The sequence below is a fragment of the Muscardinus avellanarius genome, assembly GCF_963383645.1.
Source record: "Muscardinus avellanarius genome assembly, chromosome: 9".
Taxonomy (NCBI): domain Eukaryota; kingdom Metazoa; phylum Chordata; class Mammalia; order Rodentia; family Gliridae; genus Muscardinus; species Muscardinus avellanarius.
In genome coordinates, this window is record NC_137795.1 from 58,698,368 (window position 1) to 58,713,757 (window position 15,390).

The following is a 15,390-nucleotide window of genomic DNA, read 5'->3' on the forward strand; positions in this document are numbered from 1 at the left end:
AAGCCATTGATTATAATCCCATTCATTTACTGCCACAAATCATGAAATTTATTGTAAGACTAATCATTTGGTCTGTCTGAATAACAGCAAAAATAAAATATGTGTAAAATTGCAGGTAAAGCCTCTTTTTTTTTTTTTTTTTTTTTTTTTGTGGGTCTGGGGATGGAACCCAGGAGCATTTGACCTCCGAGCTACACCCTCTGTCCTTTTTTTTTTTTTTTTTTTTTTTTATTATTCTTTATTTTGAAACCGGGTCTCACTGAGTTGCAGAGGGCCTCACTAAGTAGCTGAGGCTGTCCTCGAACCGCGATCCTCCGGTCTCAGCCTCCCAAATGCTGGGATTACAAGCGTGTGCCACCATGCCCAGCTAAGCCATTTTAAACAGTAAGAGTTCTCTACTTCAAAAGCACTAACTATAGCTATTGGAAAAGTGACTTAGCTAATGGATATATGCGTTTGTTTAATATGAAAAAATGGTAAAAAGAATTATTTAATATTTTTATTTCTCAAATGATAGAGCCTAGACACCAATAAAGAAAATTTTGGAAAAATAATTTTTAGATCAAGTAAACGTTTTAGTGAATCTTCTGCTAAACAGTAAATTATAAACCTGGCTGAGCCAGGCATGGTGGCACACACCTTTAATCCTAATATTTGGGAGAGTGAGACAGGAGGATAGAAGGTTTGTGGCCAGCCTTTGCAACTTAGACCATTTCAAAATAAAAAATAAAATAAGGATATAGCTCAAAGGTAGACTGCCCCTGGGTTTAATCCCTAGTACCACAAAGATAAACCTGGTTAGGTATGATGTCATGCGCCTAGTACTTGGGAGGTTGAGACTGGAGGAACACAGGTTCAAGGACAAACTTACCAATGCAATAAAACTCTAAATAACATAGCAAGACCCTGTTTCCAAACAAAAAAATAAAACAGACTGGAGGTATGGCTGGCATATAGAATGCTCCAAGACCATACACACACTAAAAGTCCTTGAGAATATATCACAAAGCTGCCAGTAAAAACATAACCAAAAAGTGGTAAGAGTAACATTTTCTGATGGAACAGAAAACTTTTGATACTCTTTCATTTGATGTAGTTAAAAAAAAAAACTTCTTTTAAGTAAATGCTGAAAGGTTTGTTAATCAGAGAAGTAAGATTCTTACAGATGATTATATCTCATTTCAAATAATGAATTTAAACTATTGCAGTTTCTGAAATCTGAATCTAACTGCAGTTTTACATAAAGAATGTTGTAGGCAAATCATTGATATTTGGTTGGGGAACAAGGGAATCAGGAGATTAATTTATGTTCCCATCTGGAAATAATACTTCTAATAATTCTAATCTTGAATCTGTTCTTATACAGATTTGAGTATGAGCACAGTTGAAGAGGATTCTGACACAGTAACAGTAGAAACTGTGAACTCTGTGACATTGACTCAGGACACAGAAGGGAACCTCATTCTTCATTGCCCTCAGAATGGTAGGAGAATTTGGTAACATATAATTCTGACTCTGAGCTTTCTGGATTCATCAACCCCTCTTACCATTTAAACACTTGAGCCTAACAGGGTAGAAAAGGAGGTTATCTCTGTGGGGTCATGGGTTTATCTTAATTCATATGTTTTGTTTTTATGTTATTAAAATATATTTTTATGTCTAAACCTACCATAATCCTGTAGCTATTTTATAAATAGAATCTGTTGAGTCTCCAAAGATGATGAGGGAATAACTGTAGTACACTTCTTTTATATTTGGTGCCAGAAGTATATTTAGTACATTAGAAACTGTAGAAGTAGTCCTGCCAATGCAGATGGACCTTTTTTGTTGTTGTTGGAAAACTGTGTTAGAGAATTTTACAGAACTGTTTGAATAAGATTTAATATACTCCATCTGTGATGAATTAAAATTGAAAATCTTGGTGCCTTATGAGTTTACTTCTTCTCTACTTGCTCTTTATTGATCTAGGTTTTATCTTCGCATTTTGTGTAATTCCTGGGTTATTTTGTTGAAATTTGTGGTTTTAATTATCACCAAAGTATAATAACTCAAACTTCTCTCGTTAGTCTTATTTCTTTTTGCTTCTTCTAGGCACCTTAAATTTCACATGTCCCAAACAGTTCTTTTACAAGCTTTCTAAATCTGCTTTTCTTTTTTCCTTTTTACTTAGTGCCCCAGGCCATTAATGTAATTAGCAGTAAATTCCCTTTTCTCCTCCCCCATGTTCATTCCATCGCATAACTTTGTTGATGGTACGATGTTTTTAAAATCCATTTCTTTCTATTTCAAATCCTCTTTTCTTATATTCTTTTCTCATTTAAGTAGCTCTAATAGTCTTTTAACTAGTATCTCACTTCTGATTTGTCTTTCATACTGCTGATGAAATTGATCATGATACTCAATAGCTTAAGAATTTTAAAAAGTTTTTTGACCCAGACTCGCCTGTCACACAGTTCATATATTTGTGTTTCAGAAGTTCACTACTCTTTTTATTTTCATAACATACCTTAAGCCCTCATACCATTGTACACATTGTTCCTACTGCCAGGAGGAATAATTGATTGCCCCTGGCCTTCTTTCAAATATAAAATACTCCCTTCACCTAGTCTAAATTAAATGCATCTCTTCTGTGCTTTCATAACGGCCTCTTTATTGTACCTGTTCAGCTCTTGTTACACTACTTTGAAATTAGTCATCTCCATTTTAAGTTCTGTGACAGCATATTCTTCATTGTTCTGTTTTAATACTTAGAACATAGTGGGTATTTAGTCAATATTTGTGAATTAATCAAATAGCCAACCCTTGTCTTTGTGTGTGAAATACGTAGGAAGTCAAGTTGGTCTGAGAAGTGGCACCTTTGTTCACACATGGTTCATTGTCTTAACACTAGTAATTGACTATTACGCTATGCATAGAGAGGATGATGTCCTTTGAGTCCTGTTTGCATAACTGGGTTCACTTAAATGAAGTAATGGATAAGAAAATGATTGTAGTCATTTCTAGGTATAGATTTTGTTTTTTCAATATTGGTTTGAAGATTTTTCTTTGATTCTTTTTTTTCTTCTGTCAGAAGCTGATGAAATAGACTCAGAAGATAGTATTGAACCTCCGCATAAGAGGCTTTGTTTGTCTTCTGAGGATGATCAGAGTATTGATGATTCTACTCCTTGCATATCAGTTGTTGCACTTCCACGTAAGTCACTATGTATTAAAAATGTAGTTCTCTTTTTTAAATCAAATTTTAGTTTGCAAGAGATTCAGTTGACATTTCTAGGTAAACTTGGACCAGACTTTCATTTAGTCAAAAAACTCTTTAACTCGTGGTTAATGAGTGCTTATTATGTAAGAAGCATAGTTCTTAATGTTTTTCTTCTTATTTTTTATTTTTTGAAACAGGGTCTTTAGATTGCTGAGGGTCTCACTAAGTTGCTGATGCTGGTCTCAAGCCTGTGATATTCTTGTCTCAGCCTAACAAGTACCGAAATTACCAAGTATCCCCTATCATACCTGGCTCACAGTGCTTTTATATATATTGACTACTTTAGTCTTCTCAACTTTTTAAAAAATTCTCAACCTATTGTAGGCTCAAGGAGCCTCTCTAGACATTTTTTTCTGGGGACACTTTCCAATGTGCTATATGTATTTTTAAAACTGTACCATATGTATATTTGCTTTTGTTCATAAGAAGAGAGATTTTTTTTCACCCCTTTAAGAACCATATTAACTGTGAATGAGAAAGTTTGCTGTACAATAGGTGCTGGTTTTGTCATCCCTATTCACACTAAGTTTTATAACAAAAGCCCTTGTACTCACATCTACTTTCTTATGAATCCGAGCATCCTACCCACGGTTCCGATATGATCACCTCATACATCTTCTATGAAAAAATTTTCTACCACTGACATTAGCTCTTTGTATGTGACATATCTCATTACCAGTTACTATCTCGAACGTTCCACCCCAAACCTAAGAAATATGTCTGAAAAAGAGTTACTTTGATAGAGTAAATCATAGAGGTTTAAACCCTCTTATTTCTAGAATAAAAGGAATTGAACCTTAACCTAAGAATTCAAAATTCTTCGTGCTACCTGATTACACTACATCCTAATTAAGTAAGGTCAGCTAATTAAGCTATCGGGCCCATACCCCGAATATGTTGGTTTAAACCCTTCCCGTACTAATTAATCCTGTTATTGCTACAGCCATTTATTTAACTTTATTTTCAGGAACAGTAATTGTTATATTCAGCCTTCATTGATTACTCACTTGGGTCGGATTAGAGATAAGTATACTAGCTATTATTCCAATCATCATCAATAAAGCCAACCCACGATCAACAGAAGCTGCAACCAAATATTTTCTAATTCAAGCTACAGCATCCATAATTCTAATAATAGCAATTATCTCAAATATACTTCTTACAGGACAATGAACAATATATAATTTCTCTAACCCCCTACCATCAACATTAGCCACAATTGCTCTCACCATAAAATTAGGTATAAGCCCATTCCACCTATGAGTACCCGAAGTAGTCCAAGGAACTACTGTCATATCAGGACTAGTAATTTTAACATGACAAAAACTTGCCCCAATCTTAATCCTGTATCAAATTTCTCCCTTTATTAACAAATCAATAATTATAGCTATAGCAATCCTATCAATTGCCCTAGGTGGTTGAGGAGGCCTCAACCAGACCCAACTACGAAAAATCATAGCCTATTCATCCATCGCACACATAGGATGAATAATAGCCATCATTACCCTAAACCCATCAATCACTTCTCTTAACTTAATTATCTATATTATGTTAACAATTACTATATTTATAATAATACTTTATAATAATAGCACAACTACACTTACTCTATCTACCCTATGAAATTTTACTCCGCTAATAACCCTAATTACCCTAACAACTCTCATGTCATTAGGAGGTTTACCCCCACTAACAGGATTCCTACCTAAATGAATTATTATCCAAGAATTAATTAAAAACAACATTAATATATTATCTTTAACCATGGCTATAACAGCTTTACTAAATCTATATTTTTATACCCAACTAATTTATTCTACCTCCCTAACTCTATTCCCGTCATCCAACAACATAAAAATAAAATGAAAATTTGAATCCATAAAACTTATTATTCTAATTCCAGCATTTACTTTAATATCGACACTACTTATACCATTAGCACCAATAATCTCAATCTTAAGCTAGGAATTTAGGTTAAGCAGACCAATAGCCTTCAAAGCTTTAAGTAAGCCATCTAAGCTTAATTCCTGTTATTAAGGATTGCAGATTTATTTCTACATCATTTGAACGCAAATCAAAAACTTTAATTAAGCTAAATCCTTTATTACCTAGGCTGATGGGAATTCAACCCACGAAACTTTAGTTAACAGCTAAAAACCCTAATCAACTGGCTTCAACCTACTTCTCCCGCCGGGGAGGAAAAAAAGGCGGGAGAAGCCCCGGCAGCTTCGAAGCTGCTTCTTTGAATTTGCAATTCAATGTGATTAATCACCACAAGACTTGGCAGAAAGAGGTTACCCCTCTGTCTTTAGATTTACAGTCTAATACTTACTCAGCCATTCTACCATACTTATGTTCATTAACCGTTGACTATTTTCAACAAATCATAAAGATATTGGCACACTATACCTCATTTTTGGTGCTTGAGCCGGGATAGTAGGAACTGCTTTAAGTCTATTAATTCGAGCTGAATTAGGCCAACCCGGTGCACTCCTAGGTGACGATCAAATTTATAACGTTATCGTTACCGCCCACGCCTTCATTATAATTTTCTTTATAGTTATACCCATAATAATTGGTGGCTTCGGAAACTGACTCGTTCCTTTAATAATTGGAGCCCCTGATATAGCATTCCCTCGAATAAATAACATAAGCTTTTGATTATTACCACCATCATTTCTACTACTTCTAGCCTCTTCTATGGTAGAAGCCGGTGCAGGCACTGGCTGAACAGTCTACCCACCATTAGCAGACAATCTAGCACATGCAGGAGCCTCAGTTGATCTTACTATCTTTTCACTTCACTTAGCGGGAGTGTCATCAATTTTAGGAGCTATTAACTTTATTACAACTATTATTAACATAAAACCCCCTGCTATATCACAATATCAAACCCCATTATTTGTTTGATCAGTCCTAATTACCGCTGTCTTACTGCTTCTTTCACTTCCAGTATTAGCAGCCGGCATTACTATACTACTCACTGACCGTAATTTAAACACTACTTTCTTTGATCCTGCCGGAGGAGGTGACCCAATTTTATACCAACACTTATTCTGATTCTTCGGACACCCTGAAGTATATATCCTCATTTTACCAGGGTTTGGTATTATCTCTCATATTGTTACATACTATTCAGGGAAAAAAGAACCTTTTGGCTATATGGGTATAGTCTGAGCTATAATATCAATTGGCTTCCTAGGCTTCATCGTATGAGCCCATCACATATTTACAGTTGGTCTAGACGTAGATACCCGAGCATACTTTACATCAGCAACAATAATTATTGCTATTCCTACGGGAGTAAAAGTATTTAGTTGATTAGCAACCCTTCACGGAGGAAATATTATTTGATCTCCCGCTATACTATGAGCTCTAGGCTTCATTTTCTTATTTACTGTTGGAGGGTTAACCGGTATTGTTCTAGCTAATTCATCCCTAGACATCGTCCTCCATGATACTTATTATGTCGTAGCACATTTCCACTACGTATTATCAATAGGAGCCGTATTCGCAATTATGGGTGGCTTTGTCCACTGATTCCCATTATTTACAGGCTATACACTCGACTCTTCCTGAGCCAAAATTCACTTTACAGTTATATTCGTAGGTGTAAACATGACATTCTTCCCACAGCACTTTTTAGGTCTTTCGGGAATACCACGACGATATTCTGATTATCCCGATGCCTATACTACATGAAATGCAGTATCTTCAATAGGCTCATTCATCTCTCTTACAGCTGTAATAATCATAATCTTCATAATCTGAGAAGCATTCGCCTCTAAACGAGAAGTAATAACAGTTGAATTACCAACAACAAACTTAGAATGACTTCACGGATGCCCACCCCCCTATCATACATTCGAAGAACCTACATTCGTAAAAACACAACCAAGAAAGGAAGGAATTGAACCCCCTAAAGCTAGTTTCAAGCCAGCCCTATAACCTCTATAATCTTTCTTTATAATCAAGATATTAGTAAAATAATTACATAACTTTGTCAAAGTTAAATTACAGATCTAATATCTGTATATCTTACATGGCATATCCTTTCACTGAGGTACATATTAAACACTAGTCTAAGATCATATCCAGGCTTTCTGGTTCATATGGTCTACTGTTAAGCCCAGTGCTACACTGCCTCTTTGATAATGGTATATGATTTATTCTCATTAAAAAAGTTCTTAACATGCTGATATCCCAAGATCATTTAGAGTAGATTATATTCTAGAGATGTATCTTGGGTGGAATACCATTGGCAAAAGACTGTCACCAACTGCAACATTAGGTTATATTTCTGATTTGTTTAGCAAAGATTATGGAATCCTGTCAATGAATGGTTACCTTGTACAGCTACTGTAGTTGTCTTAGTCCATGATGATGGTAGTGGGGCACATTGCCATCACTCTCAACAGAGAGTCACATTTGAGAACTCTTGATTTTGCATACAGCATAAAGCAAAATCACTTCTATAGTTAAAAAAAACCCAAGTGGTACTAGAGGGTCATCCCAAGGTTGTTCTACCACTAATCTACACCCCCAGCCCTTTTTTGAAAATTTTTTATTTTGACACAGGATCTGACTAAGTTGCTTAGGCTAGCCTGGAACTTCTGAACTCTTGTCTTCATTTCCCAGGTACTGTGATTGTAGACATGTTCCACCACGCCTGGCTGAACTTTGTATTTAATTTTTTCTGTGCAGGTGTGCTACCACTGAGCCCAGTTGCTTGTTAATTTGAATAGAAAAGAAACCATTTTATTTCAATTTACTGTGAATTTTATTGAAAAAAGTTAATTTCTCTGCTAGTTGCAGCATATACAAACATATTACTAATAAATGATCTTCCCTCCTATTGATGAATCATTTTATAAATTCTTTTCCTAACTTGACTATCATTGTATAATAATTCAACTTTCAAATTTGATTGGCCTGTCTCCACAGATCTAATCCTATGTGAATATTTTCCTAAACCAGAATTTTTTAGTGGATTTTGATATAAATTTGGCTAGCTATTTCATTTGGTTTATGTAGAGTACCTTATTCATGATAATAGGTTCAGACTAGGCATTTTGTTTTATGATATTAAACTGAATTCTTTCTATCCTCATTCACTTAGGGTAAGGTTGTGTGGTATGTTGACACAAAAGTACATGAGCTACTTGATGTTGTCATAGCAACATTGCATGGAACCTAGTCTGGGGTCTGATATTTAACAACACTTAATTTTATTAAGAAATGGGCTATGGATGTATAAAAAATATATTGGTAAAACCCATTTAGGCAAGTTTCTATACATTTTTTTAAATTACCTTAAAAGCATGAAACATCCTCATCTACCCATCCTTAGTCTTAAGTCAGCCTTCAATGGCTTAACTCAGGAAGCATCTGAGTAGCCCTGCCCACCTATCCTTGGTTCCAGCAAGCAGCTGGCCAATCTAATCTGAGCAGTTTTACCTCCAAGGTCTCCAGGAAACAGTTGAGGTACTGGTTCTAAGATCAGCCCACTGAGACCCTGGGAGGCAGGCTAGCAAGTGCAATGAGCAGGTTAACTGTGTGCCCTCAGATAGTGATGGGTACATTCTCATTTGTGGCCACCAGAGCAACCTGATTCCCACATGCTTAAATACTAGTAAGCACCCTGTCCCCATGACCAAACCTGCTTTTGCTGCACCTACTGGGATGGCCCTGCCCCTACACAGCCCTCAGAAATTGACAGGTGCCCTCCTTCTACTACCATTCTAGCTCCACCTTACCTGCATAGGCCCAGCAGAGCATTTCTGCTCCACAAACCCACAGAACCTGTTGGGCACACTGTGCCAAGAGCTGCTTGTAAATCAGCCCCAACTAAGAGAGTGGCATCCTAACTGGTGGGGCATTTCTACAAACCCTTGCAACTTCTAAGCCACTTAAGTACCCACAGGCATTGCCAACATTGATTACACCTAAAGGGGCTATACAGGCACTACACTGCTGCACTTAACCTCAAACCAAAGCCAAAGGACCCTACTCAACCAGTAGCTTGGGACACACTTCCAGGAGAAATTCTTCTGCTATAAAAGCCACCCAATAAAATTGTTAGAGGCAAATGATCTACCAAATGTGCAAATATCAGCATAGGACATAAATATGAAGAAGGTAGCATGATTCCTCCAAAGGAACACGCTTGTAATCTCCACGCTTGTAAACCCCATGCTTGGGAGGCAGAGACAGGAAGATCGCACAGGTTTGAAGCCATCCTCTCTGGCTTAAGAGACCCTGTTTCCAAATAAAAATATAAAATAGGTCTGGGAGTGTAGCCTGGAGGTAGAAGGATTTCCAGGAACCCCAGTACCACACACACACACACACACACACACACACACACACACACACACACACAGAGTGAAATAATAATTTTAAGGAAACAAGATAGAATATAGTCGGACAACTCAACAAAATTAGGAAACCAATTTAGGATCCAAATGAGAAATTAAACAGATAAAAATCATAAAGAACTAGACAAATCTTAGAGCGAAAGAACTCAATTTAGTAAAAAGGAAAAAAAAGTTGAGAGTGTTAACAACGTATTAGGTCAAGCTGAAGAATTAATTTCTGAACTTGAAGATAGCTCTTTAGGAACAACCCCGACAGAAAAATAGGGGGGGAAATGACAGCCTTCAATACCCTAATACTCATACTGTACATGTTCTAGAAGAAAAAGAAGAGAGAAGGACATAGGAATCTATTACAAAATAACAACAGAAAAGTTTCCAAATCTTATGAAAAATATACGTTGGTCTAGGAAGCTTAAGGACAAAAGGATCCTCTCTGAAGCGTGTTATAGTCAAGCTGTCAGAATTCCAGGACAAAGTGAGAATCCTAAAAATAAAATGTTAAATAACCCATAAGGAAATTCTCATTAAACTAACAGGTTTCTCAGCAGAAACCTTATAGGCCAGCCAAAATGGAGATAATTTATTGTCACCAGATCAGCTTAGTAAGAAAGGCTTAAAGAAACTTTACTGGAAACAAAAGGACAATAATTTCTATTATGAAAACAAAAACAAAAGTACAAAACTCACTAGTAGAACAGATAGTACCAAAGAGAAAAATAAAGCATATCAATATAGAGAACTACCAAACCGCAAAGATGACAAGGGAAGGAGAAAGGAACAGTATATACAAACAACCAGAAAATTTTAAAAGACATAAGAATGACATTATAATGATAAACTGATAATTCCCAACTCCAGAGTTCCCAATTCTATAAAGTAAATATTAGATCCAAAGGAAGAGAGACAGATGGCAATGTAATAATTGGAGATTCCAGTACTCTGTTTTCATCAATGAACAATGGAGACAGAAAATCGATGAACATTAGGCTTAAACTAATATACTCTTACACTAATATAACAGCTCCACTACACAGTGAGCTGGGCATGGTGGGGCATATCTCTAATCCAGTACACAGGAGGCTAAGACAGAAGGATCATAGGTTCATGGCCAGCCTTAAAAACTTAGACCCTGCCTCAAAAATAAATAAAGGCAGTGGTGTGTGTGTGTTGGGGTATAGCTCATAGGTAGAATTCACTTGGATTCAATCCCAATAGAAAAAACAAAAACCTATACCATGGACTACAGACATTTACAAAACATTTCATCCAACAGCTGAAGAATACACATTCTTATTAGCACGTAAAACATTCTTCATTTAGTACACACAACAGGTCTCAATACATTTTTAAAAGTTGACAGCATATGTATCTTTCCTGACCACAGTGGAATAAAGTACAAAGAAATGAAACACCGTGCTCTTGAATGAACAATGAGTCAATGAAGAAATCATGAGGAGAATGCAAATTTTTAAAAAATGAACAAAAGTGTAAACACAACATACAAAAATCTATAGGATACAGAACAAGCAGTACTAAGGAGGAAGTTAACAGAAATATGTACCTACTCTAAAAAAAAATGAAATAACCAAATGATGAATAACCAAAAAATAAAATCAGAGATGAAAAAGACAAAGACATATTACTGGTAACCAAAGAAATGCAAAGGATCATGAAGGACAACTATACCTTAAACAATTTGTGCCAATAAATTGAAAACCTGGAAAAAATGGATAAATTTCTAGATGTAAACTCTACAAAATTGAATCACAAAAACAGAAAATTGGAACAGACCAGTAAAAAATAATAAAATTGAAATATTTCAATTGAAAATATCAGAATGACTCATCAGTAAAACAAAACAGTCCAGGCATGGTGGCACATGCTTGTAATCCCAGTACTTGGGAGGCTGAGACAGGAGAATTGAAAGTTTGAGACCAGTCTCAGCAACTTAGCAAGACCCTGTTTGAAAATAAAATCGTTTTGGCAGTGTAACTCGGAGGTAGAATAACCCTGAGTTAATTCCCCAGTACCAGACACACACACGCACACAAGACAAAACAACATGGTAGTGGCAGCAGAAAGGGGGAACTCTTACATATGGTTCATGGGACTGTCAATCAGTACAGTCATGGAAAACTAGAGTTTCTTCAACTTTGAAGTTAAACTGCCATGTGGTCAGCCTATTTTACTACTGGCTATGTTTCCAAGGAAAATGAGGTCAGTGTATCAGGGAGATATCTTCATTCCTATGTTAGTTGCATCACTGTTTACAGTAACTAGCATATGGAATCAATCGAGTTGTCCATTGACAGATTAGTGGGTTAAGAAAATGTATATATACACAATGGAGAATTATTTGCCCATAAAAAAAAAATGAAATCCTATTACTTGCATGAATGGAAACTGGCAGACACTGTCTTAGGTTGAATTGAGCTAGGCACAGAAAGTCCAGTGCTGTACATTCTCCACTTGGATGTGAAAGCTTATAAGGAGTTGGTTTCATGAAGGTAAGGGGTGAAATGATAGTTACTGGAGGTTGGGAGAAGTAGGGGACGGGAGAAGATTGATTAGTGGAAACTGGAATGCAGTTACATGGGAGGTGTAGAGTCTATTCTGCAATATAGTGAATTTGCTGGTTCTAACAATTACACATTTTGTGTAGGGGGAGGTATTTGAGGGTTCCCAGTTAAGAAAGTAGATATTTGGGGAGACAGATGCTGTTGTTTTGATTTGGTCTTTGCACACTGTGCATGTATCAAGTTGTCACACAAATTATTAAAAGAGATGAGGAAATGAGTGCATGAAGTTTTGTATTTGGCAGTATCATCTGGTACTGAGCAAAGCATTACTTTTTTGACTTCATGGAGGTAAATTCTTCTTAAATTTAAATTTAATTTCAATATTTAGGTTTTCTCTGCATGCTTTTTAAGACTGATAAAGTTGATCTATCTGGGCCTTAACGACTCTTCAGCATCTGAATTCTCATGTTAGTCATCCTACCTCACTTACAGTTCTTTTTTTATAGTCATCTACCACCTCATTTGTGCTATTTTCTATTCATGGTTTTACATGGTGATTGTTGTCATTTAAATGATTCTTTGAATACCTTAGCCTCTTACTCTTTTTGTTCTCCATGTATCACTCTTGCCATTACCTATGACTGGAATCCATTTGTGATATTTTTCAGACTTGCTGTTTTTCTAGCACTGCTTCCTCTTTCCAGCTCATGTCCTCTTTAGTACTTGTTGGCTTCTGCAGCCCTTTGGCACACCTAGAACCCCATTGTTCTTACCACTTTTTCATTCTTCCTCCAGTACTTGCATTTTTTTTCTCCTTACCCATTTCCACTCTTATGATTAATCATTAGAAGTAATGACTGGCATTTACCTTCAAATCATTTTTGCTTCTCTGCTTTTATTATTTATTGGTGAAACTGTAACCCTATCCATATCTGTCTTTGCCTATTTGTGTCTGTACCGGTGCAACTAACTGAAAAGGATTAAGGGAAAAACAGGACAAGCAAGCTAACTGGTCTTATTCCTGATTGTTAACCTCAAGTGGGCTCATAATGCTGACTACCAGTCACAATACTTCTCGTGTTCTTTCTCCGACTCTGAGATGACTGTTTCATCAACTTCTCATACCCCTTGTAACTATAAACTGACAACCTTGATTTCTACTTCACTGAGAAAATGAGTTAACCAGAAGATAATTTCCGTATATACCCATTACCATACACATACATACCTATATGTATATGGTAAGCCTGCATACTAGCTAAGCCTGCCTTTCTGTTTACCAGATTCCAACCATCCCTTTTGCCTACTCAAGAATATTGTTCCACTATTCTTCTCAGTTTTTCATTCTTTTACCAGAGCACTCCCATCAATATTACAAACATAATTTTTCTTTTATTTAAAAAGTCCCTTAGTACATTTTTGGCTCCTATACAAATTCTCTTTTTTCCTATAGGACAGAATATTTGAATGAATTGCCATACTTCCTTCCATTTCTTCTCCAGCTTTCTTTAAACATACTCATCCATTCTGGCTTTCTGCCCTTACCAAAACTTACCAAGGTCTCCAGAGGCTTTCTTGTTGCTAAGTCCGCTGGTTTTTATTAATGATAGTTCTATTCTTCCTTTTTTTCTTTCCAGGTTAAGAAAAAGTCGTCTTTGACTATTTAGTTTCTCCTACATCGAGTTTATCTGCAAATCATATTGGCTTTACCATTGAAATATATGCATCCACAATTTAAACTATATTTTCACTCTAGTCCTAGCCACTGACCTCTCTTACCAGGAGTACTACGTGAGCCTCTTATCTCATTCCAGCCTTTCTGCCCTTCAGGCTGTTTTCCTTGAATGATCCTGTTAAAAAATCAGATGTTATCACTCCTTTATTCAAAATCTTCCACTGGTTTCCTACCTCAGAGTTACAGCCAAAGCCTTCACAACATTACAAGGCCCCCATACAATTGCCTACTTGTTCTTGCTCATTCTGGGATAGCAATAGTGGCCTTCTTGCTATAGTCCTGAGCACTCCAGCCAGGCCCCATCTCAGAGCTTGAAATACTCTTCCTTAAGATACTTGCATGGCTAGCTTCCTTTCCTTATTCCAAATCTTGGTCACTTTCGCTAGCCTTCTAATCTAAAATTTCAAACACACTCTTCCCTTTCCTGCTTTATTTTTTCATCTTTGCCCCTTATAGATAGCATCCAATATAGTATTTTGTTCATTTTATTTCTGTCCCCACTAGAATGTAAGCTGCATGAAAACAGGATTTTTAATTTTTTTTCTCACTGCTCTATCTCCAGCACCAAGAACAATACCTAGTATGAATTTAGACATATAGTAAACATCAAGCAAATGAATATATACCTGTGGTAACATTGACAAGGAATGTGTTAGGAAATTAAATGATCACGTTTTTTCCAGTGGATATTTTTAGAACAATTATATTAAATTATATTTAATATAATTTAATATAATTAATATAACAATTATATTAAAAATAACAATGAGTTATTTTTTTTCTTGAAGTTTCAGAAAATGATCAGAGCTTTGAGGTGACCATGACTGCAACCACAGAGGTGGCAGATGATGAGATTACTGAGGGAACTGTGACACAAATTCAGGTATAGTACATCTCTTATGTGGACTTTAATTTTTGGCACTGGGTATCAAACTCAGGGGTATTTTATGTCTAAGCTACATACCTAGCCTTTTTTATTTTGAAACAGGGTCTTGTTAAGTTGCTGAGTGTCCTGCCAAGTTGTTGAGTTTGTCCTCAAACCTACTATCCTCTTGAGTTAGCCTCCCAAGTACTGAGACCACAGGTGTGCACCACTGCACCTGGCTTATATGGATGTCTCTCTTATAAGCCTTAAGTTACTTCTATTAAAAATAATCCAATTCTTTTCTTAGTCTGAAGCTTAAATCTGTATTATAAATTTATCTCTGATTGTAGATTTTCTAGTAGTTTATTCTTCTACTTCATCTCTTCACTTAATATTCAGTAAGATTTTGAGGTAGAGACATCATAGCATTTTTCTTTTATAAGGCATTACAAAGATCTTTCATTTAAGAGTATAATGGTTGCAAGTCAATATGTAACCCCAGTGACCAAAGACATTTCAGATGTGTGTGTTATGAACCTTTTGCAGTACTGAGTTTCAAAGTAGTTCCAAAAGGACAGAATTTCCAGAAGAGTGAGTACTAAATGTGGATCAGATAGATTTCAGCCAGATTAGAG

General features: G+C 36.1%; 1 protein-coding gene across 5 annotated transcripts in view; it reads left to right on the forward strand.

Moving 5' to 3' along the window:
• Nucleotides 1-1,374: 1,374 nt before the first annotated feature.
• The window catches only part of DMTF1 (cyclin D binding myb like transcription factor 1), a gene marked incomplete at both ends in the record, with an annotated part of 39,815 nt that continues 25,799 nt past the window's right edge, over nt 1,375-15,390 (forward strand). For 2 of the 5 annotated variants that reach the window (XM_080701420.1, XM_080701422.1), the window contains 3 exons: nt 1,375-1,483; nt 3,071-3,193; nt 14,679-14,773. In XM_080701420.1, coding sequence (XP_080557546.1) covers nt 1,375-1,483; nt 3,071-3,193; nt 14,679-14,773 — 327 coding nt within the window. Of the gene's footprint in view, nt 1,484-3,070; nt 3,206-14,660; nt 14,774-15,390 lie in introns of all 5 variants that reach the window. The other 3 variants (XM_080701421.1, XM_080701423.1, XM_080701419.1) reach the window with 2 other exon arrangements.